This window comes from Anabrus simplex, chromosome 12, assembly GCF_040414725.1.
Source record: "Anabrus simplex isolate iqAnaSimp1 chromosome 12, ASM4041472v1, whole genome shotgun sequence".
In the NCBI taxonomy this organism is placed as follows: domain Eukaryota; kingdom Metazoa; phylum Arthropoda; class Insecta; order Orthoptera; family Tettigoniidae; genus Anabrus; species Anabrus simplex.
The window spans coordinates 38,379,838-38,404,524 of record NC_090276.1 but is presented as its reverse complement, the minus strand read 5'-3'; the positions used below and the strand labels follow the sequence as shown (position 1 = coordinate 38,404,524).

At 41.9% G+C, this 24,687-nt stretch overlaps 1 protein-coding gene across 1 annotated transcript in view; it reads left to right on the top strand.

Annotated features, from left to right (window-relative positions):
- The first annotated feature begins 5,406 nt into the window (after nt 1-5,406).
- Nucleotides 5,407-24,687, top strand: part of LOC136884372 (phytanoyl-CoA dioxygenase domain-containing protein 1) — a 73,456-nt gene continuing 54,175 nt past the window's right edge. The window contains exon 1 of the mRNA XM_067156518.2: nt 5,407-5,549. Coding sequence (XP_067012619.2) covers nt 5,526-5,549 — 24 coding nt within the window. The 5' untranslated portion in view covers nt 5,407-5,525. The remainder of the gene's footprint in view (nt 5,550-24,687) is intronic.

The window sequence follows — 24,687 nt, the reverse complement described above, 5'->3', positions numbered from 1 at the left end:
GAGTTCGGATTCCACTGGTGTCTGGTTGGCCATTTTTGTTCTGTACTTAACATCTCTTCAACACGTACTAAATGTACGTAACACGACCTAATAGGTTGAAAGTCGGTTTCGATTACAATGCGGTCGTGAAAGTTCAATATTCAATTTCAAAGAAGTTGAAAATGTATCTCCCTTGGTAAATTATTCCAGTCCTTAACTCCTTTTCCTACAAACGAATATTTGCCCCAATTCGTCCTCTTGAATTCCATATTTTATCTTCATATTGTGATCTTGCCTACTTTTAAAAATTTCACTTAAACGTATTTGTCTGCTAATGTCACAACCTACCACTCTCTCCACTGACAGTTCAGATCATACCGCTTGGTCGATCTGCTCGTCTCCTGACTCTCAAGACTTCCCAGCCCAAAGTTTTCAACATTTTCGTAACTACATCTTTGTTGGAAATCACCCAGAACAAATCGTTCTGGTTTTCTTTGAATCTGTTCCAGTTCTCGAATCAAGTAATCCTGGTGTGGGCTCCATATTGTAATTGAGGTCTTACCAGAGACTCACAATCTTATCCTTCGCATCCTTATTGCAGGCAGGCAGGAACGTGTGTTGTGACATTTATCCGGAGGCCCCGGGTTCGATTCCCTACCAGGTCAGGGAATTTTACGTGGATATGATTCGAGGTCTATCATTCTTTTCCGATCTTCCTTGCTCAACTGAATGTCTCATCCGACCCCAACAGTGTTACGTTGACGAGGGCTAGAGTGCTTTTCACGCCCATCCTACACATTCCATTTCCTTCTTCGAGAGGTAGATCTCTATTTTATCCAGCGATTGGTGTTAAAGAGAGACTGGTGATATCATTGTTGGCCCCTTTAAAGGACTATCACCACCAGTGGAAATATTTCATGTTAGTACAATCCCGGTAAATATATGTGCGATGTTTGAAATGAACAGTTGGATACATATAAAACGGATGGTCCCGTAGTTTTAATCACGATACCGACAGTCACGTAAAACTACAATTTGCTAGCTTTTTTAAAATATCAGAATAATTTAAGGATATTACAAGGACGTTTGTGTGGACGTGACATTGTATGGTAGTTAACCACCATACGAAATCATATGCAGAAAGGAAGGAAGGAAGACTTTGAAATGCGGCGTATATAAAAATGTTCAAGGTACGATGCGTAGCCTAGATCGAATAACAGATCTGAAGATGACCGTGCAGTCAGGGTCGCGCAGCTGTGACGGTGATCATTGTTTTAAGAGGAAGCTCAGCTGGGCAACCATCTTCTATTAACACTAATCAGAGAAAAAAATGAAGGAGTCCGACATTTCGAAAGGTGAAGGCATCGGCCAAAGAAAAACAAGGGCCTCAAAGGGAGTGAAAATGAAAGACTCCCTAGGTCTCGCAACCTAATAGCGTCGGGGTCGGAAAAGAACAAGAGTTGGCCAAGTGATGTCGGATGGGGAGCCTGGCACAAGTAAGTGGAAGCAGTGCCAGGACTCGGCTAAGGGCCCCGATGTCGCCAACCTGCGCTCCCAAGTTAAGAGCTTCCGAGGCCCCTTTTAGTCGCCTCTTATGACAGGCAGGGGATACCATGGGTTTTATTCTACCGCCCGCACCCACAGCGAGGGGGATAGTGGTTTCGAATTCCACAGTCGGCAGCCATGAAGATGATTATGTTTGTTTGTCCAACCCTTGTCCTGTTTCCCTACGGGGTCGGGTATGAGGTGAGATGAATCTGTCATGGCGGGTTTTTATGACCGGATGCCATTCCGTCAACCTCATCAGAGGAGTTAATGAGATGAAATGAATGACGTGATATATTAGTAGGGAGAGAATGAAACCCGGTACCGGCACATAGCCTACTCCTGTCGAATAGCACCAAGGCTTAACGTCGCCATCCGACGGACGAATCACCATCAACAGCGTCATATGCCCTCTCTCCATACGAGCACTGAGAAGAGGTTTGGAATTTAACCCACGCTTTTGGTACGCAATTGTATACCACCACCTCCCCTACCCTGCCTGCCAACATTCTGATGGTGAACATTTCTTCGACCAACGGGACTCGAACCGGCTAACCTCGGTGTCAGACCGTTTAGACTTCAGCGCCTTAACGATCATGGCCACCAGGTGGACTGAAGATGATTTTCTGTATAGAGTAATAAATAAGTTACAAGCTTACTGCGTTGATGGGGTGAAAGTTCCTTGTGGGAATCATTGTAAGCAGGTACCGTACCTAGGTTTAATATAGGAAAAGATCTTCATTGGGGTAATTACATAAATCGGCAGTTCTCTGCACATGGTTACAAGGGTGTGTAGGAGTTGTAGTACGGATGTAAAGGAGAGGGCATATAAGTCTTTGGTAAGACCCCAACTAGAATATGGTTCCAGTGTATGGGGCCCTCGCCAGGATTACTTTATTCGAGAACTGGAATAAATGCAAAGAAAAGCAGCTCGATTTGTGCTGGGTGATTCCGGACAGAAGAGTAGCATTACAAAAATGTTGCAAATTTTGGGCTGGGAAGACTTGCGAGAAGGGAGACAAGCTGCTCGACTAAGTGGTATGTTCCGAGCTGTCAGTGGAGAGATGGCGTGGAATAACATTAGTAGACGAATAAGTTTGAGTGGCTTCTTTAAAAGTAGAAAAGATCACAATATGAAGATAAAGTTGGAATTCAAGAGGATGAATTGGCGCAAATATTCGTTTATAGGAAGGGGAGTTAGGGATTGGAATAATTTACCAAGGGAGATGTTCAATAAATTTCCACTTTCTTTGCAATCGTTTAAGAAAAGGCTAGGAAAACAACAGACAGGGAATCTGCCACCTGGGCGACTGCCCCCAATGCAGACCAGTAGTGATTGATTGATTTTATGGTTTCCTATTTTCACACCCGACAAATGCCGGGGCTATACCTTAATTAAGGCCACGGCTGCTATCTTCCTAATCCTTTTGCATCCTTTTGTGTTAATGCTGCGTTAAACCACTAGAAAAAAACACACCATCGTGGTTAGTCGGCTCGAGCCCCGTCGTTGGAAAAAAAGAAATTACGCGGGGAGGTTGAGAAAGGTGGTGGTAAACATTTCCTAATCAATAGATTGCGTTCCAGAAGCTTAGGTTAAATTCCAATACCCCCTGCAGTATTCATATGGGAGTGAGATTCGTCCTTAGGATAGCAACGTTTAGCTCTTAACCCTTAGTGTAGTGGACAGGAGTAGGCTACGCGCCGACACACGGTTTCACCCAATCTCTGCCTCATCATTTCAACAGTCATCACTAGACCCCGAATTTCTAGGCAGTAATAGGTTAGAATGCAAACACAGTAGTGAGTAGTTAGTATAACTGTACAACTGCCTGCACAACGGTTATGATACGAGAATTGCATAAAGAATAGGGATACGGCCCATCAGAACCTTTAGAATTTGTTACTCTCGCTATATTGCGGATTAAAGAACTAGAAGACTCTTCCATTAACCAAATTAGTTTGCATTCTAACTTATTACTACCCAAAAATCTCTGGTCTGCGTCGTCTCTAGGCATCGGATGTGTACGCAAATGCATGTTTTGTTTGCCGACATGTAGACCTCCAAAAACGGACAAGGAAGTGCGTTTGAAGGTGAAATTGGACGAATTATTAAGTTTGATAGTGCATATGTATGCATCTTTGCATATATTTGAGATTAGTGCATACATTCCAAACTTATTTTGCATGATTTTACGTTTATTATGCATATTTTAACGTATTTTGCAAGCAATCTTCAACAAAACTTGAACTTTCGGCAATGAAACTTCAAAGGGAACTGGCACTTATCAAGACACACTTTCAGATCATATCAGAATCAATCAAGAAGCTACAAACACGTGGATTCCGTCTTGGTGATTCGCTGGACATAATGCAGGATGTGAAGCGTGAAATGGAAGGTATCCCAGGAAACCTCGGATGCGTCTGCGAGCAAAATATCGTGATTTTCTTAAACAAAATCCGGGCTACGACTTCAAGTTAGTTATAAACAAATATTTGGCTGGTACTGATAATGTGGATTTACCAGAATGTTTAACACATACACTTGCTCTCGAATTCAAGTACTATCCTGTCACAACCGTAAATGTAGGGAGATCATTCTCCGCATGGAAGCTATAAAGCTAAATAACAAATGCCATAGATGTAAACCAGAAAACTTGGAGCAGACTGCTGTAGTGTACTGCAAAACAAATTATGCACAGGAAAATTGGGGTGTGCAGTGTAAATTGAAAGAGGAATATATATAGGCCTATATACACATACGTGTCCCTTCACGTTTGTGGATTTTTACACTGTTTTCTTAAAACCTTATTAATGTATTTATTTGTGTATTAATTAACACACTGTATCTTACCTAGGGAGCCAGCCCCGTGATGTCGGGGTAGCGTGCCTGCCCCTTACCCGGAGGCCTCGGGTTCTATTCCCGCCCAGGTCAGGGATTTATACCTGGATCTGAGGGCTGGTTCGAGGTCCACTCAGCCTACGTGATTAGAATTGAGGAGCTAGCTGACGGTGAGATAGCGGCCCCGGTCTCGAAAGCCAAGAATAACGGCCGAGAGGATTCGTCGTACTGACCACACGACACCTAATCTGCAGGCCTTCGGGCTGAGCAGCGGTTGCTTGGTAGGCCAAGGCCTTTCAAGGGCTGTGGGTGGGATCTTACCTAGGCGAAGTGTGTAAATTGTTTTAACGGTGAACACTGATGGATTGACAATGCACGGATTGTTTGTGCTAGTGGAAGAGCCGCAGCTGTAAGTAGTGTGATATTTTTGTTTTTAATTTGGTGTAGGTAAATCGCGTGTGTCTAATAAAGGAGTGTTAAGTTTCCATTTCATACAAGTGTTTCATAGCAGGAAAATAAGTGCATACTTGAATGCATATTTCACCACTTTTTGCAGCATAGTTGCATGTTGAGATTGGCGATTTGTACAGCAAATAAATCCGATGTCTAATCTTCACCCACTAGACAATATGAAGTAATCAGACTGGACAAAGAAGCATACACTCGCGTATTCTTATACATGCGTTGCCTGTGGGGCAAGGCCAAGGACGTGCGCACAAATAAATTAACATCGCAAACCGCACAAGTGTCCAAGTGTCTGGGCATTATAAAATACATGTAGGCTCCAACTGTTACGTATAGATGAAAACTATCACATAGTAGGCCGTAATAGGAAATGGCAATTCGTTAAGCTCGTCCACAGAGGCTTGCAGACCGAACGACGAGAGTTTATAATGAAGATTTATTTATGCAAAGCCAGGACCTGGCCTCATCTGTTAACAGGATGAATGTGTCTGCATGTTTAAAGGAATGAAGCCCCATCGTTCGAGAAAAGCCTTTCTACCCATGTTTTGACTCGAGTAGTACGATGACACACGACCAGCTGGTTGTCTGTATGTGTGGCGCGACGCGAAGCCGAGCAGCTGAGCAGGCAGTTAGTCAGTGATTGTGTCAGTAGCAAAGAAGTTAGTGAGTAGTGCAGTGAACTCCTTGAAGAGCAGATATGCGCGAAGGAATACAAACCGAGGTAAGGCAGGCGTGTTCTCGTACGATGCGGTGGTAAGTACGGTAGGTACTGTAATCGTGAATTAATTATAACGGAATTCTTAAAAATAAAAAAAGGTACTGGTATGGAAAACACATTCACTATCTTACATTTGTGAAGTTCAGACTTTTCCAATATTTAATTTCTAATGTTAACATCAAGAATGGAATCTATTTCAGTTCGCAAATTATTGGAAGTTATGCCACTTTGAATGGTTTTTACATTTAAAAAAACATAAGAATGGATTCCGAATTCGAATTTGAGTATTGTCAATATCGACACTCATTTTGAGTGTAAGTTTTCCTCATCCACTCTTCATAAATAACGTAAAATGCCCCAAAGAAAGAAGTTTGGAAACAGCGTTTTGATTTCTAAATGTGTGTCCCTCTCATTCACAGCGTGTTAAATTTGTTTGGTAATCACGAACAGTAGCGGCGATTAGGGTTGGCGAGGGGGGTAGTCGCCCCCTCTCCCCCACTTTGTGGAGAAAACATTACATTTTTATTTTTATTCCAGTCTAGCCAGCTGAAACTAGGAATTATTAAAACAAGCAATTTTTACAAGCCCTGCTGTCATACCAGCGAATTATGTCTGTAATTTATTGTAGGCCTACTGTTCGTGTATGCTATAGGTTCGTCGCGGCTAACCGGTTTGTATAGGAAGGGTAGCAGGGGTATATGTTTTGCCAAAATGATGGACACTGGGTTCTGTATGAGTTGCGCCGTGGAGATTCCCCGCCGGGAGTAGAATTGGTTTGACAGCTGTCTTAAGCATCTGCTACCTGCGCTGCACCGCAGGGGGTTATTTCCAAGTTCAAGGAATGTCTGTGAATATCTGTAGTACTGAGATTTTGAAATTAATATATAAAAAATATTATTCACTCTTTTTTTTTTTGCTAGTTGTTTTACGTCGCACCGACACAGATAGGTCTTACGGCGACGATGGGAAACCATTTTCAGGGCTGCCGACAGTGGGGTTCGAACCTACTATCTCCCGAATACTGGATACTGGCCGCACTTAAGCGACTGCAGCTATCGAGCTCGGTAATCACTCTATCAATGTTGGTTTCTTGCACATTTAGAAAACCTGCATCGTATTTATATCATTGGGTGAAATGTGTATAACTACGTAGTTTGACTTAATTTACAAACCAAGTGTGGAAACATGGAATCAGTCTTTCAGTCTTGTGAAGAATATCCACAGCCTGTTTGTAGCTAACTGACAGGGTCAGAAATAGAATGAATGAAGAATGTAATACCGCTAAAGGAAGAAAATACTGCCGAATGCGAGATCTGACGTGCTTTTGCGGACAAAGATTAATGGATGGCAAATGAAATGTAGCGAATTTGTTGAATAAAGAATGACCAGTGAAAACAGAAAAAAAACTGTCTCACCCTACGTTTCCCCGACATGCACCCCTTATGAAGTGATAGGGCTCAAGAATGAACCATAGCTACTGCCAAAGAAAGGAAATTGTGTGCCCTGGCGAGGCCTGTAGCATTCCCTGGGTATAAAAGATTAATAAATGACAAATGAAATTGTTTCAAACAGTGATGCTGATATAAATATGAAGAAATCAGAAATAATATTTTGAACGCCAGCTTTGTCCAGCATAAACGCTATCTAAAGTGATCGTAGATTTAACCCCCGGAGCAGTGATGGGAAGCCTACGTTCCATCAGCGTCATGAAGAAGCTTTTTTAATTTTAACAATAACTGAAATTTACAGTTTTCCGTCGCAAATGTTCATTCTAACAGCGTTGTTTCATTATGTCTTACACTGTCACATTCTGAAACACGAAACTTCCCTGTGGAATTCCCAAACAATACCTCTAGTTCCTAGAATGATTAATGACCACGGCGCAAGTTTTACTGATTTTAACACGGCGCAACTCGTACGACACCGGACATTGAGGAATGATTCACCCGCTTGCCGCGCACATTCTTTAGCCGGGCATTCTCTTTGTTAGTGTCTGTTAAGTTTCTCAGACAAATACTAACTTAAATGATTTTTAATTGTACAAACACGCCGTACTTCTGTTTAATAGTAATACATGTGTAATATTGTTCCTTTGGTAAATGTTTTATTGTATAGTATTGAATCAAAATCTCGAACTATTACCGCACTTAAGTTGGTAAACTGTCGAAATTCGCTGAGAGCATAAGAAACTTACAATTTTTAGCTTCTATTTTTTTTTTTTTTTTCAGTTTTGATGTACCCCACCCCCCTCGCTTTATACAAACCCGGGTATTTTCTGTTGTCTGTATATTGTCCCCCCCCCCCCAACTTCTAATTCCCAATCGCCGCTAATGGTCACGATTTCTAAGATGAGTCCAGAAATGCTTCGGAGTTATATAATCTCTTTCAAAGGCTCCCTCTTGGATCAGTGGTTGAGTGCCAGCCTTTGTATCCCGAGAGCGCGGGTTCAAACCGGGTAGAGGTCGGATTGTTGAGAGCGGGAATTAAGTCCATTCCACACTACACGTCGAACGATGCCGGCATGTAAAAGATCCCTGGTGCCATATTATGCTGTGCACCCAACAAAATCAATTAAAACCGAGCCGCATACGATTATTATTATTATTATTATTATTATTATTATTATTATTATTATTATTATTATCATTATTATTATTATTATTATTATTATTATTAGCCCATCTGGTGCCCATGATCGTTAAAGTATCAAGTTTATTATATGACACCGTGGTTAGCCGGTTCGAGTGACGTTGGTCGAAAAACATTTTCACCATCAGAATGTTGGCCGGCAGGGTAGGAGGCGTGGTGGTATGCAATTTCTAATTTAAATAGCATGCTAAAAGCCTGATTAAAATTCCAAACCACTCAGCAGCGTTCATATGGAATGAGGGCATATTGCGCTGTGAGTGGTAATTGGTCCGTCGGATGGCGACGTTAAGCCTTGAGCAGACCCCTTAGTGCTATTCGACAGGAGTAAGCTATGTGCCGGCACCGGGTTTCCCCCTCTCCCTTCGTACTAGCATATGCCACGTCATTCATTTCATCTCATTAACTCCTCTGATGAGTTTGACGTCAGGAAGGGCATCCAGTCGTTAAACCTCGCTACGAAGTTTCATCGCACTTCATACCCGACGGGTCGAGCTGCGCTATACTTTGCAAGATTTCCTGTTCACCGGGCGAGTTCGCCGTTCGGTTAGAGGCGTGCAGCTGTAAGCTTGCATTCGGAAGTTAGTGGGTCCGAACCCCACTGTCGGCAACCCTGAAGATGGTTTTCACACCAGGAAAATGCTGGGGCTGTACCTTAATTAAGGCCAACGTCGCTTCCTTCCCACACCTAGTCCTTTTCTAGCCCATCGTCGCCATAGGATCTATCTATGTCAGTGCGACGCAAAGCTAATAGCAAAGATTTCCTATTCTCGCCAATGAGCTATCTGATGGTACAAACCTGCGCGAAGCTCCGAGTTTGGAGGGGAAAGCAGAGGAAGAAAGGTAGTTAACTACTGCTGAGCTTCTGGGGAACGAATTGAAGCATTGTCACCCTGAAGTAGTCGCCAGTAGCCGATGTGAAGACTCCGGTATAGCAAATAGCGAAGTGAACGATCCTCTCCTCTGTCATGGTGCAGCACATGGACTTAGCATACAAAAACTCATTTAGTGCACCATCAGATAGTAATTGCGTTAAAATGGAATAAACATTTAAAAACTGACCCCCTTCGACCACACCTTCTAATCGCCGCCATTGGCGCCATGAGATTGACCTAGGCTGATAAGTCGGTTTAGTGTGGAGAAAAGCTGTTTCCGTGCTTTTGGCACGATATATTAGGGGTTCTTTCTCAAATACATTCAAGGAAATGATCTAAGATAAATCAAATGAATGCAACGTTTAGCCTTTCCATATTTAGTATCTAGATATGCGGGGTATTATGTCGGTCAGGCAACATTACTTCAGTTTGTTTAGGAAATGTTTATATTATTATTATTATTATTATTATTATTATTATTATTATTATTATTATTATTATTATTATTATTATTTCCAGCTCCATGGCTAATGATTAGCATGGTGGCCTTTGATCCAAGGGGTCCCGGGTTTGATTCCCGATTGGGTCGGGGACTTTAACGTTCATTGGTTAATTCCGATGGTTCGGGGACTGGGTAGCCTATGTGTGCCATCTTCAGCATTACTGTAGAATTCATCATATGCAGGGCCTTTCACACAAACGTGCGGATCGCCTTTCAGGCGTCAATTCGAAAGACCTGCACTAGGCCTCCCCGGTGCCCACACGTCATTATTATTTATTTATTTATTTATTTATTTATTTATTTATTTATTTATTTATTTATTTATTTATTTATTTATTTATTTACAGTGGAACCTCGATTTCTCGAACCTCCATTACTCGACTTTTCAATATATCGAAGTAACTTAAATTTCCCGGCCGTTTGTGCTATTCTTCACGTGTATTTATTTCTCTATTACTCGAAATTCGGTTACACGAATTTCTCGATTTCTCGAAGCAAACATTTCTTCCCGTGAAGCAAAAAAAATCTGTAACTCGAATTCTGTCCAATACGGCATTTGTGGTTTGTGAGGAACAGTTAACAAGTAAAGAAAGGGTTCCAGTGATGCTGGTAGTTAATATGGCGCGAACCGAAACACTAAAACTCTTAGTGATCGGAAAATCGGCGAAGCCTCGCTGCTTCTCGGGTGTGAATTATTACCGGTTACGTACGAAAGCAACCCCCGAAGTCGCGGATGACAAGCTCCATTTACGAATCTCGGCTGCGTGGTATTGACGAGAAGTTTCAACGTGAAGGGAGGGAAGGTTAACGGTAACAAACAGAAGAGACAACTGGATTTTTTCCAAAGGTGTTAATGGAGGTGTGTTCTTGTTTCACTACTGTATGTACTGTAATCCTGTCTTCTAAAAAGTTAGTGTTATAATTAAAGTGATGCCGTAAAATAGAGTTTGTTTGTATACTTTTAAATGCTGTTAAAAAAATTATGTATTCAGTATAAGCCCGTAGATACATATGATACAATTATGTGCTACACATGCTCAAAAAAGGTATTCTCTATATCTCGAAATTTCGATAACTCGAAATCAAATTTAGCTCCCGAGGTGATTGGAGATATCGGCCTTCTAGAGACCATGATTAGTTTCATTATACATTTAGAAGGGGCTGCCTGGCCGAGGCGGTAAAGGCGTGCTCGGTTCGCCCGGAAGGACGTAGGTTCGAATCCCCGTCAGGAAGTCGTAAAATTTAAGAAACGAGATCTCCACTTCCGGAGGTGCATATGGCCCTGAGGTTCACTCAGCCTACACCAAAAATGAGTACCAGGTTAATTCCTGGGGGCAAAGACGTGCCGTGGTTAACAATGGTGGAAGCCTTTACTTTCCACTCCTCCAAGGGCCTTCATGGCCTGTAAGGAGGTGACTTTGCTTTTGCTTATACATTTTGGCGTTAATTCAATTTTCGATTGATTTAGTAGGTTTTCATTCTCTCGCTGTGTCGAACACGGCGTTTATCTGATCACTCTGCACCAGTTGTCCAAGTCATGACGCTTGTTCTGAAAAGATCTGATCGTAGGCCCATTTTCTCGAGGTATTTCTTGGCGTTAACGTACCAGAGAATTTTTGGTTTTGAGTCGAACTTGTTAAAAATGCGTTTTGTCCATGGTCCACCGACAGTCGCCCATTCGTTGTAAGTGACCGTAGAAGCGAGCCCTGCGTTGCACATTGTGTCCGTAATCTTCTCTATCTTAGAGTAGATTTTTTGTAGATCCCATTTTTGTAGTTTGGGCCAAGTATGTTGTGGAGGAACGTTTTCTCTTTTTGCTCTAACTTCGTGAACGCACATTCCTGAGAGAGGATAAGGCATTCTGACGCATAGGGCTTGACGACAGTGTTGTAATAATGAATTTTGGTATTTATAAGAAAAGTATTTTTTTTTATACAGTGTATGTTCTGGCTGGTTTGAAAAGCTACCTCCATTCTTTTGCGCTGCCCCCTAAGGCCTCTGTATATAATCCGTTTGACTGCATCCACTCACCAAGTTATTGAAACTTAGGCACACGGGTTATTGTTCCATATTTGGTGTTCAGTTGGATCGTGTTGCCTTTCATGTTTTACATTACTTCCGTCTTTTCAAAGGATATCCGCAAGCTTGTTTGTTCTGCTACGTCTTTCAGTACATTAATACTTTCTGTTGCAGTTTTAAATTATTATTATTATTATTATTATTATTAGTAGTAGTAGTAGTAGTAGTAGTAGTAGTAGTAGTATCGGAATACGCTCGTAGCTATCGTAAAATATTTCACATGAATGAAATGGCGTGTGGCTTTTAGTGTTGGAAGTGTCCGAGGACAAGTTCGGCTCGCCAGATGCAGATCTTTTGATTTGACTCCCGTAGGCGACCTGCGCATCGTGATGAGGATGAAATGATGATGAAGACGACACATGCACCCAGCTCTCGTGGCAGCGGAATTACCAATTATGGTTTAAATTCCCGACCCTGCCGGGAATCGAGCCCGGGACCCCTGTGACCAAAGGCCAGCTCGCTAACCATTTAGCCATGGAGACGGACATATTTCACATAAATAGCCCGTCAGTGGAAGTATCCAGCTCCTTGGCTGAATGGTTCATAAGGCCCCAGGTTGGATTCCGAGCCGGGGGAGGGATTTTAACCACGTATGTTTAATTCCTCTAGCTCCGGGGCTAGGTATACAACACATCCGGCCACACAACTAGGCTAAACCCATACTAAGTGACGACCTAACTTAAACTAAAGTAGGAAAAGGTCAGGAAGAAAAAGCCTATCAATGCGAGTAAAACCGAATCCATAGTCATCAAGAAATCAAGAGAGAAAAACCTACTAGTATCAAGACTGGAAATTACACAATTCAACGGGTTAACGGTTTCTGTTCCGTCATTACAGTGGAAAACAGGCGTAGTTTAGAGATGAAGACAATAGCGTTGGCTATGTGTGCATTTCAAGAGAAAATATAGTTATTACTCATTAATCAGTCCCTCAACATCGAAATACGAAAGCAATTTGTTAAGACTTCCATCTGGTTCAGAGGTAGAGCGTCGGTCTCAGAATCCTGAGTTCAAACCAGCCAGAGGAAATCGGATTTTTGAAAGGTGGGAAATTATCCATTAGATACTCCAAGTCGGCATGCTAAAGAGTAATCACAATCTCACCCATAGTTCGTCCAAGAAACCAGCTTACTTTTCCATCTGGTAATGTAAAGAAACGAACGCCAAAATTGATGCGCAGGCATTCTTGTTGGCGCCAGATCAAAATGCCTACACGAGGTGGTTGAGGCATTATTATTATCATTATTATTATTATTATTATTATTATTATTATTATTATTATTATTATTATTATTATTATTATTATTATTATACTTCTTCTTTCGAATAACCCATTTGGAGGGTACGATGAATCAACTTTGGTTACTTTTCATTGTGTTCGATTTCCTTTGCTTCCAAATTTCCTTCATCCTTCGTGTGCGTCGTTCCTTCTCTTCTTGAGTCCACTTTCTTCTAATTGTTGGTTTCTTCCGCTCCTGAAACGCTGCCTTTTGAATTGCTTCTCTAAAAAGTGTTCTGTTTTTTATTGTATTTCTGTTTTAATTCCAGCATTTTTCATGTCTTTCTCAATTTCAATGAACCATTGTGGGTTTAGATTTGTAACTATTCAGAAGGTTGAAGATGCGCTTGGTTAGTCTGTTGTCATCCATTCTGTAAACGTGTCCGAAAAATTGTAGTCTTCTGCATTATTATTTCGTTTAGCTCCCAGTATTTTTCTCAAAATTCTTCTTTCACCCTTCTCTAGTTTTTCGAGATCTCCAGTTCTTGTTAGTTTAAGTGTTGTTATTATTATTATTATTATTATTATTATTATTATTATTATTATTATTATTATTATTATTATTATTATTATTATTGTTATTATTTCCGAATTTGGCCACTGTGGGCCTCATAGAACTTAAGGCTTTTTGCCCTTTCTTCTCTTTCCAGAACCTCTTCATTCTTTCCCTCCTCGTCGGAAATGATCCGTTCGGGTCTCCGTTTTAGTGGTTTCTCTTCAAATAATTTTAGACTGTCAACTCTTCTTCTGAACTCTCTTCTATTGTGAATTATCTGCAGCGTCCCTCTTGACTTCTTTTACCCACGTGGAGGTGGCCTTTAACCCCATGATACATTTGAAGATCTTTTTTGGTCAACCGTTTGTCATCCATTCTTATCAGGTCTTCGTAGAATTTCAACCTTCGTTTCCGCAATGTGTCCGTGATCTTTTCAGTGTACTTGTAGAGCTCCTTATTTCTCCTTTTCTTTCAAGTCCCATTAGTAGTCTTCTGCAATCCCAGCATGTTCCTTAGAATCTTCCTTTCCTTCTTCTCAAGTTTCTTCAGCTCCCCCTTTTTACTTATAACAAGGCACTCTGAAGAGTACAATCCTTCCGGTTTTTTTTTACTGAGTTTACCGGACGAGTTGGCCATGCGGTTAGCGGCGTGCGGCTGTGTGCTTGCATCTGGGAGATAGTGGGTTCGAATGCCACTGGCGCCAGCCCTGAAGATGGTTTTTTATGGTTTCCCATTTTCACACCAGGCAAATGCTGGGGCTGTCCCTTAATTAAGACCACGGCCGCTTCCTTCCAACTCCTAGGCCTTTCCTATCCCATCGTCGCCATAAGACCTATCTGTGTCGGTGCGACGTAAAGCCACTAGCAATATATATATATCTGAGTTTAAATGGCGTATGCCCTCCGAAGAGGCCTGGTGCAGGTCTTTTGATTTGACTCCTGTAGCCGACCTGCGCGTGTATGAGAATGGGGCCCTACCTATGATGAATTCTAATGCTGAAGACGTCACACATACCCAGCCCCCGAGCCATCGGAATTAACCGATGAAGGTTCGGACCCTCTGGACCAAAGGCCAGCACGCTAACCATTTAGCCATGGAGCCGGACTATTATTATTATTATTATTATTATTATTATTATTATTATTATTATTATTATTATTATTATTATTATTATTATTATTATATTGGTAATGTGTTTCTATACGGCAGCGAGAGCTAGATAATAATAATAATAATAATAATAATAATAATAATATTAGATTATTATTATTATTATTAACAGCTAGAGAGCAAATGCTGAAGATTTGGAGAAAAATGACCAGAACGTTTTGGACAGAAGGGAAAACTAACTAAAATGCAGGCATGGAATAAATACAATTCGGAGGAAGAAGACATCACTTTTCACCATTTGCTAATGCGCAGTGCCTTTTTTACACACATAAATGAAGGCAAGATATTGGGGAAGAAAACAAGGGGGAGGCCCAGAAAAAACATAGTGGACGAAATAACACACATAACAGGATGAAAGAATTGAAGCAGAAAGAAGAAAAACTTGATCTTTAGAAGATTTTTGTTATACTGGAGTATTCATCATTAATTAAATATTAGTTCGGCCGTGTGTTTTAACTGACATTAATGGGTTCAACGGGTCCAAATAGGGTTGTCACCTTTTGTTAAACGAAATAAGGGGGCATGTCACTGTATTAACGAGACATTCTATGCAAATAATGCTGATTTTAAAACCGGATTAAATGACCTTACTTCTTGCTATTTGACTTTTCTACCTTTAAAATATCAGTATCAGATTTCATCATGGTGTGGAAGTGTTAACATTTTTTAATATTTGTTGAAATCAGAAGTTCACTGTTTATTAGGGTCACTGAGCATCTATTTTTCATATCAGTCTCCTGGTTTATCACCAACAGTACTATTTGAACCGGGAGTATTAAAGATAAAACGCACCAATTTTTCAACTTCTTTCAGTCTTGCGATGGATCTTCCCCACGTTGCAGGATGTTAGAAGAGATTTCTCCAAAAATGCAGAACTCTTCATAGAGCTCCTCCATACCAATCTTCTCGGTGTTCGAGCCCCACTGTCGGCAGCCCTGAAGATGGTTTTCCGTGGTTTCCCATTTTCACACCAGGCAAATGCTGGGGCTGTACCTTAATTAAGGCCACGGCCGCTTCCTTCCCACTCCTAGCCCTTCCCTGTCCTATCGTCGCCATAAGACCTATCTGTGTCGGTGCGACGTAAAGCAGCTAGCAAAAAAAAAAAAAAATCTTCTCGGTCAACTGAAGACATTCTAATCCATCTTCCGGACAAGAAAAAATATTTTTTCTCTTCAAATTGAACTTTGCTACAACATTGTCTTCCGAGAAATCATAAGACTAGAAGAGATACTGCCGGGCAAGTTAGCCGTGCGGTTGGGAGCGCGCAGCTGTGACCTCACATCCGGGAGATAGTGGGTTCGAACCCCACTGTCGGCAGCCCTGAAGATGGTTTTCCGTGATTTCCCTTTTTCACACCAGGAAAAAGCTGGGGCTGTGCCTTAATTAAGGCCACGGCGGCTTCCTTTCCATTCCTAGGCCTTTCCTGTCCCATCGTCGCCATAAAACCTATCTGTGTCGGTGCGACGTAAAGCAAAGAGCAGAAGGGATACTTTTTAGAGACCATCATAAAATTGCATGCAACTTTCTTGTTATTTTCTCCTTCTTGAATCACGTATTTCTTCATTCTTGTTATTGAAACATAAGGACAGCATATAATACGGGACAGGTGACATATATAGCACTGAGCCGCAAATATAGTGCTGTTTAAAAAATATATATATATTTGCGAATATGGTGGTGAAGTGAGCGTCATTCACAAAGTGTGTGTCACTGTGAGCTATGAATAACTTGGCCACTTTGACATGCGGATAGAAATAGCCGTTGATGCACCTAATCGTTGGCACTGACCCAGTTTTGAGCAACACTGAACTATTTTCGTTCTGTCATAGTCATCGACGGGAGTTCCCCCTTCCCTCATAGGATTTAGGACTTCTTGGCCAGCTTTCTATTGGTCTCCGTATAAACTTAGCCGTGTCTCGTTCTTTTCTTTTTAACTAACAAGGGGAAATCACAGCTATGGGGTCACTGATTTCGTTCAAACTTTGGCAGGTTAATCTACGTCAGAACTGTTAAAGCACATATTTGCACATATTCTAATAGCCTACGCATGGACAAAGAAGAAACGGATAACCGATTTTTAAAAAGAAAGAAATAATGGGAGAAAAAGGCTCCCAATTTATTTATTTATTTATTTATTTATTTATTTATTTATTTATTTATTTATTTAATTTACTCGATTCGAAATATTGACTTAATTTAAGAAATATTTTTTACTTAATGGTTCGTGTGATTAGCTGCCATCCCCAGATGCCCAGGTTTGATGCCCGGCTCTGCCACGAAAAAGTGGTACAAGGGCTGAAACGGGGTCCACTCAGCCTCGGGAGGTCATCTGAGTAGCGGGAGGAGGGGGTCGATTCCCACTTCAGCCATCCTCGAAGTGGTTTTCCGTGCTTTTCCACTTCTTTTCCAGACAAATGCCGGGATGGTACCTAACTTAAGGCCACGGCCGCTTCCTTCCCTCTTCCTCGTCTATCCCTTCCGACATTCCTATCCTCTTCCCCCCCGCCCCCGCAAAGCCCTTGTTCAGCATAGCAGTTGAGGCCGCCTGGGTTATGTACTTATCCTCCTCCCCAGTTACATCCTCCCGACCCAAAGTCTCGCGCTCCAGGACACTGCCCTTGAGGCGGTAGGGGTGGGGTCCCTCGCTGTATCGGAGGGAAAAGCTAACCCTGGAAGGTAACGATTAAGAAAGAAAGAAATTCTCATATTACATACTAAATAAATAATGAACTTAAAACATCACAACAAACAAATTAAAAATTAATAACTAATTGACAAAATTTACCAATTAAATTTATTTATTTATTTATTTATTTATTTATTTATTTATTTATTTATTTATTTATTTATTTATTTATTTATTTATTTTACCACGCAAAGCAGTAGGTATAAACCGGTAGCTCCAGTAGGATTTTAACCTATTCAAAACTGATTCATTTTAGCAATTACTAAATAACATGCCGCCTCGATATCTGATAAGCGGTACGAAGGCTAGAACGGGGTCCACTCAGCTTCGGGAGGTATACTGAGGAGGGGGATTCGATTCGAACCTCAGCCATCCTCGAAGTGGTTTCCCACTTCTCCAGACAAATGCCGCAATAGTATCTAACTTAAGACCACGGGCACTTCCTTCCCTCTTCCTTGCTTATCCCTTCCAATATTCTCATTCCTGACACCCCCCCCCCCAAGACCCCTGTTCAATATAGCAGGTGAGGCCACCTGGTCTCCTTTCCATTTGTATCCCCGTCCCATTGTTTCACACTCCAGGACACTGCCTTTGAGGCGGTAGAGGTGGGATCCCTCGCTGAGTCCGAGAGAAAAACCAACCCTGGACGCTAAACTGATTAAATAATAATAATAATAATAATAATAATAATAATAATAATAATAATAATAATAATAATAATAATAATAATAATAATAATAATAATAATAATAATAATAAAATACAGGTTATTGATTTTTCGTCTCACAAACTGCTTTTGATGGTTTTTTTTTTAGATGCCAGTAGATCTACCGACACGAGGATGACGTATATGAGCACCTTCAAATAGGCCTACCATCAGACGGAGCCAGGATCGACGTTGGGGTCAGAAGTCCAGCGCTCTACCGTCTGAGCCGTTCAGCCCGCCTAATAAACTTTATATACAGTCGAACCTCGATATCTCGAACCGCCATTACTCGAATTTTCAGTATCTTCAAGTAACTTCAATTTCCCGGTCGTTTGTCCTATTCTTCACGTGTATTTATTTCTCTATTACTCGAAATTCGGTTATACCAATTTCTCGATATCTCGAAGAAAACATTTCCTCCTTTGAAACAAAAACTACTCTGTAACTTGAATTTTGTTAACAGTTAACAAGTAAAGAGAGGGTTACAGTGATGCTGGAAGTTAATGTGACGGGAACCGAAAAATAAATTTCTAGTGATTGGAAAATCGGCGAAGCCTCGCTGTTTTTCGGGTGTGAATTCATTGTGAGCAACTGCAAAATGACCTCGATAATGTTGTGAGATGGACAGTAGGCAATGGTATGATGATAAACGGGGATAAAAGTCAGGTTGTGAGTTTCACAAATAGGAAAAGTCCTCTCGGTTTTAATTACTGCGTTGATGGAGTGAAAGTTCCCTTTGGGGATCATTGTAAATATCTAGGTATAAATATAAGGAAAGATCTTCATTGGGGTAATCACATAAATATGATTGTAAATAAAGGGTACAGATCTTTGCACATGGTTATGAGAGTATTTAGGGGTTGTAGTAAGGATGTAAAGGAGAGAGCATATTTGTCTCTGGTGAGACCTCAACTTGAATATGGTTCCAGTGTATGGGACCCTTACCAGGATTACTTGATTCAGGGACTGGAAAAAATCCAAAGAAAAGCAGCTCGATTTGTTCTAGGCGATTTCCGACAAAAGAGTAGCGTTACAAAAATTTTACAAAGTTTGGGCTGGGAAGACTTGGGAGAAAGGAGACGAGCTGCTCGACTAAGTGGTATGTTCCGAGCTGTCAGTGGAGAGATGGCGTGGGAGGACATCAGTAGACGAATAAGTTTGGATGGTGTCTTTAAAAGTAGGAAAGATCACAGTATTAAGATAAAGTTGGAATTCAAGAGGACAAATTGGGGCAAATATTCGTTTATAGGAAGGGGAGTTAGGGAGTGGAATAACTTACCAAGGGAGATGTTCAATAAATTTCCAATTTCTTTGCAATCATTTAAGAAAAGACTAGGAAAACAACAGATAGGGAATCTGCCACCTGGGCGACTGCCCTAAATGCAGATCAGTAGTGTTTGATAGTGATTGACCAGTCACGTACGAAAGCAACCCTGGAAGTCGTGGATGACAAGCTCCGTTTACGAATCTTGGCTGCGTGTTTCAAACCTACACACAGAGTCAGTCGAATATAAATTGGCAGTGTTTCCCACAGCAATAAATGATGTTGAAAAGTATGTGAAAGAAAAGAAGGTTATTAATAAAACACAGAAGATACCAACGGATTTTTTCCAAAGATGTTAACGGAGGTGTGTTTATTGTTTCACTACTGTATGTAGTGTATTCTATCTTCTAAAACGTGACTTTAATAAAGGTCATAATTAAAGCGATGCCGTAATAAACGAGTTTGTTAGTATATTTTTAAATACTATAAAATATACTGTATACAGTAAAAGCCCGTAGATATATATGATTCAGTTATGCGCTATATATGCTCAAAAACAGTATTCTCGATATCTCGAAATAAAATTAAGCTCTCGAGGTGGGTCGAGATATGGAGGTTCCACTGTATTATGAGTTGGCACAATTATTCCGCAGGTCTTTCTTTCGAACTGAAGCCTTACAGGCGACTTGGGCGTGAGGATGATGAATTATAATACTGAGACATCGGAATTGATGATGATCATGATTCTTGTTGTTTAAAGGGACCTAACATCTAGGTCATCGGCCCTTAATGGTACGAAATGTAAGGACAAATTAAAAGTCGAAAATCCTCCACTGACCAGAATTCAAAACGTGAGGACGTAGAATGAATGGACGGACGGATATGAATTTAAAACTATCAGTGGATCCGACCCGCAGTGCCCTACATTCACAGAAACTGACGTAAAACAATAGTATTACTGACCAAGGGACTGTTTCTAAAGCACAATATTGAATCGATGATGCTTGCAGTCTAAAGGGGTCCAAAATCCAGATTATCGGCCCCCCATAATAGTACTTTTCGCTAGGAAAGTAGAACCATGGTATTTGTCATGTTGCTGTACAAATCAAAAGTACACTGACTGAGCAAATGTCTTAGGATAGCGGAGCACTGATGCACAGGTGTGTTGTCTGCGCACCACACGCTCCCTGTGCCAGCGGCAGTTGTATAGGAGACCTTGTGAGCAGTGGCTGTGCATGTGACAGGTGTAACATGGAACGTCGTCGTGAGCTGACACCGTTCGAAAGGGGTATGGTGGTCGGTGCCCGCCGGATGGGAAGTGCGATTTCGGAAGTGGTGGGGGAATCCGGCTTCACACGATCAAGCATGTCCAGGGTGTATCGTGAATGGTTGAATGCAGGTGTCACCGTTCACAACAGACGAACGACCGGCCGTCCAGCCACCCTCGATGACCGTGACCGGCGACATCTGAGACGGACTGTCAATAGTGACAGACGGGCAACCGTGCAACAAATCACGGCTCAATTCAACACAGGCCGTACTAGACACGTCTCCCAATGGACAATCCGTAGGAACATGGGTTCTATGGGGTATGGGAGCCGGCGCCGCAAACGGGTGCCACTGTTAACCCAACGTCATCGGTCACAACGACGCGCATTTGTCGCCAGTCACCAGGGATGGACACTGGAACAATGGCGTAATGTGATATGGTCGGACGAATTACGATTTCAACTGCACCATGCCGATGGGAGGCACCGTGTATGGCGCAGACTACATGAAGCGATGGATCCCGCCTGCCTCGAAGGTGTGGTCCAGGGCGCTGGTGTGTCTGTTATGGTCTGGGGTGCATTTTCCTGGTATGGAATGGGCCCCCTAGTTGTTCTGGAGGAGACTTTGAATGGTACGCGGTATGTTGAGCTGCTCGGAGACCATATCCACCCATTTTTGGCCTTCCGTCGTCCAGACGGTTCTGCGGTGTTTCAAGATGATAACGCGCCGCCACATCGCTCGCACGTCGCCCAGGAATGGTGCCAAGAACATGCAGCGGAGGTCCAACGACTGCCATGGCCACTCAGGAGCCCCGATATGAACCCTATCGAGCATATCTGGGATGTCCTGGAACGCAGGCTCCGTGCCATGGATCCCGCACCCACGAACAGACCAGCATTGGCGGCCGCACTGCCAACGATTTGGTGTCAGCTGCGTCCAGAGGACAACCGGGGGCTTGTCGACTCACTTCCACGGCGTCTCACTGCAGTTTGTAGGGCCAGAGGAGGCCCCACACGCTATTAGGTTACTATCCCATGACATTTGCTAAGTCATTATAGCGTAGACTCGCGGTATTCCACACATTATGGTAATGAAATTCGCACATGTAATACAGACCTATGGTGTTTCGCACATTGCGACGCCATTTACAGGCAACGTAAACCTATGGTGTTCATCACCTAAGTGTATTAACCACAGGGACTCGTACTGTCCCGTGGTGTTCCTCATATAGTGGGTACTAATCATAGGCAAGCCAGAACCGTGGTGTCGCTCATATAGTGGTACTATTCACAGGTACTGTGAAAACCCGACAGCGCACACTGTTGCTACTAATCACAAATCTATTGTGTACCTAACATAGTGGTACTACGCTCAAGTAAAAGCGACCCATTGTGTTACCCACGTGGTAGTACTAATCACTAGTAGTTTCATGGTTGTAATACAATCAGTCCCTGGTCGCCGCTTTTAGTCGCCTCTTACGACAGGCAGGGGATACCGTGTGTCTATTCTTCGTCTGCGTCCCCCACCCACTGGGGGTTGTGTGTTTGATCCGCGAGAGTTATTTTATTTCCCTCAAGTCCGCCGGCAAGCTGGTTAGGACCCTCCCATTCGCCACCTGGGAGTATCACCTCTCTCCCTGCTATGCCAGCGTAGTTGGTTCGTGGTCCATCGGAATTAACCAATGAAGGTTAAAATCCCCACTGCGGCCAGGACTCGAACCCAGAACCCCTTGGACCGAGCACGCTAACCATTTTTAGCCATGGAGCCGGACACTTTGCATGATTTAGTACACAGACTGCATTGGTACAGGTACTGAGTTGTTTGCTGTTGACTGAGACATGCCCTTTCATCTCTTATCGAGCGGACAGACCCTCAGATTGTTCCTACCTTCTCTTTCTTTCTCATAACCGACCGGGATTCCGGTTTGTGAGATAATGTTGCTCGCATGCAGCTCACTCTGGACTTGAATCTGGGTGGGGGTGGCTGGTGGCCATGCAGTGTATGTTTACTCGAGGTTTGTTTTGTTCTCCGTCTCTCTCTCTCTCTCTCTCTCTCTCTGTCTCACAAACACTAACACCGTGTGTGTAACTGCTTCATCTCTCCTAGCAGGGGGTGATATCCCAGCTAGATACAGTAGTACAAATGCAGATCAGTAGTGTTTGATAGTGATTACAATTTTTCCCGATGTTTCAGGCACCTGGTGATAAGTCTGCATGTCGTCTCATTCAAAGCATTCCTAGCATGTCCGGACTTCCACCTTACAGGGCTTGCATACTCCGCTGCAGCTATCATAGGGACAAAGCTGTGGTCTTAACAGTCTTTGGTGTAGCACCGCAGGTTGTACGGTATCTGGTATTTTGCGCAGAATCGGTGACGTGGCGCGGGAATTTCTTGGGATATAGCTATGCGAAACTTGTACAGTCGAGGAGAAGATGAAGGTCATTCGAGCGCTCTACTAACGTTTTACCGAGATTTTTATTCAGTGTACGTATAGAAATGCACAAAAAATAGAGTTATAATAATAATAATAATAATAATAATAATAATAATAATAATAATAATAATAATAATAATAATAATGTGCACAGTATATTTGTCATTTTGGAAGGTATGACCAGAATATACGCATAGCCACGGTGATTCTGTACACCATGATATATTAAAAATGTCTTTCGAAACCTCCATGTGATTTAGTCTCCAAGTCTTTTAATTCGGGAGTTGGTCTGCCATTCGAAATGATATTAGGTAGCCTACTTTTCTCACTAAATACCCATGCGTGATCCTAAGGAACGGTTTAAAAACCACTCTGTAATTCAGAACAATCGTTCTCCTATTAGTTAATTTAGAATCCATGCTTGGGGAGTAAAGGGGAAGGTAAGGAAGAAGGAAAGAAAGAAATGTACCGTTTGTCTTTGTGTCTAATCGGCAAATAATGCACGACACCAAGCCCGACAAACGCCCACCAGGGTAAGGATCATGAATGTAAATAATAATAATAATAATAATAATAATAATAATAATAATAATAATAATAATAATAATAATAATGATGATGATGATGTTGGTTTACGTCCAACAAACTACTTTTGCAGTTTTCGGAGAGACTAAGGTACCGGAATTTAGTCCCGCGGGAGTTCTTTTACGTGCCAGTAAATCTACCGACACGGGGCTGACGTATTTGAGGACTTTGAAATACCATCGAAATGAGCCAGGCTCGGACCAACTAACTTAGGCTCAGAAAGCCAGCGCCGTAACCGTCTGAGCCACTCAGCCCGGCGATAAGTATTATATTTACGAGGTCTTTCATTTTCTCACAATTTATGATCCTTACCATTTTTTTGTGGATACACTCATTTTTCTTTCGATTTAACTTATAGGAATTCTTAATCTCCCCTGTGGGTGGAGTGAAAAGATGCATTATCTGTACCCCCTGCATGGTGTAAGAGGCTACTAAGTGGGGAACAACCAAAGAGCGAGTTCTCTCGTCTTCTAAGGCCAAAAACATAATAATGATTCTATACTCTTCCGTGTAGCGAAGAAAAGGTTACGTGAACGAATTCGATCCACGAAATGTCACTGTATCATTTGTCCCAAATGGAAGATAATAATTGCTTTTACTCAAAGAAAGTGTAAAATCTGCGGTAAATGAAGAAAAAGTTCGAAATATTTTACTTGTAGAGAATAATATGGATACATACTTTACTACCTTACAACTATTTTTTCCCGCTACGTCGCAGCGCTTCCGTATGTGTTTTGTTTGTCTAACACTTTCGTGTGTGATGTCTTTGCTCACTGAAGTTGTTACAATTAATTACGTGTCGTTTTCTTCATGTTGTTCATTCGTTTTGTGCCCTAACTCATTCATTATTATTGGTCCAGGGATCATGCTATTTTCTTTTCAACAAAACAGTAATATATTTATTGGTCCAGGAAACATGCTATTTTGCTGTTTGAACTGCCCGCGCTAGTCATATGGACAAAGATAATGAGAATTCACAGACATAGCACTCCCATTCGTTGGTGCTAGCCCTGGACCTCAAGAAAGAAACAAAAGACGGCACGAACAGCGGAATGCAACATAAGGGAGTCCTGTCTATAGCCCGTAAGTACGTATACATATGTCTCTAGATATTTATCTAGTAACGACGGTATTTGGTAATTTACCGCAAA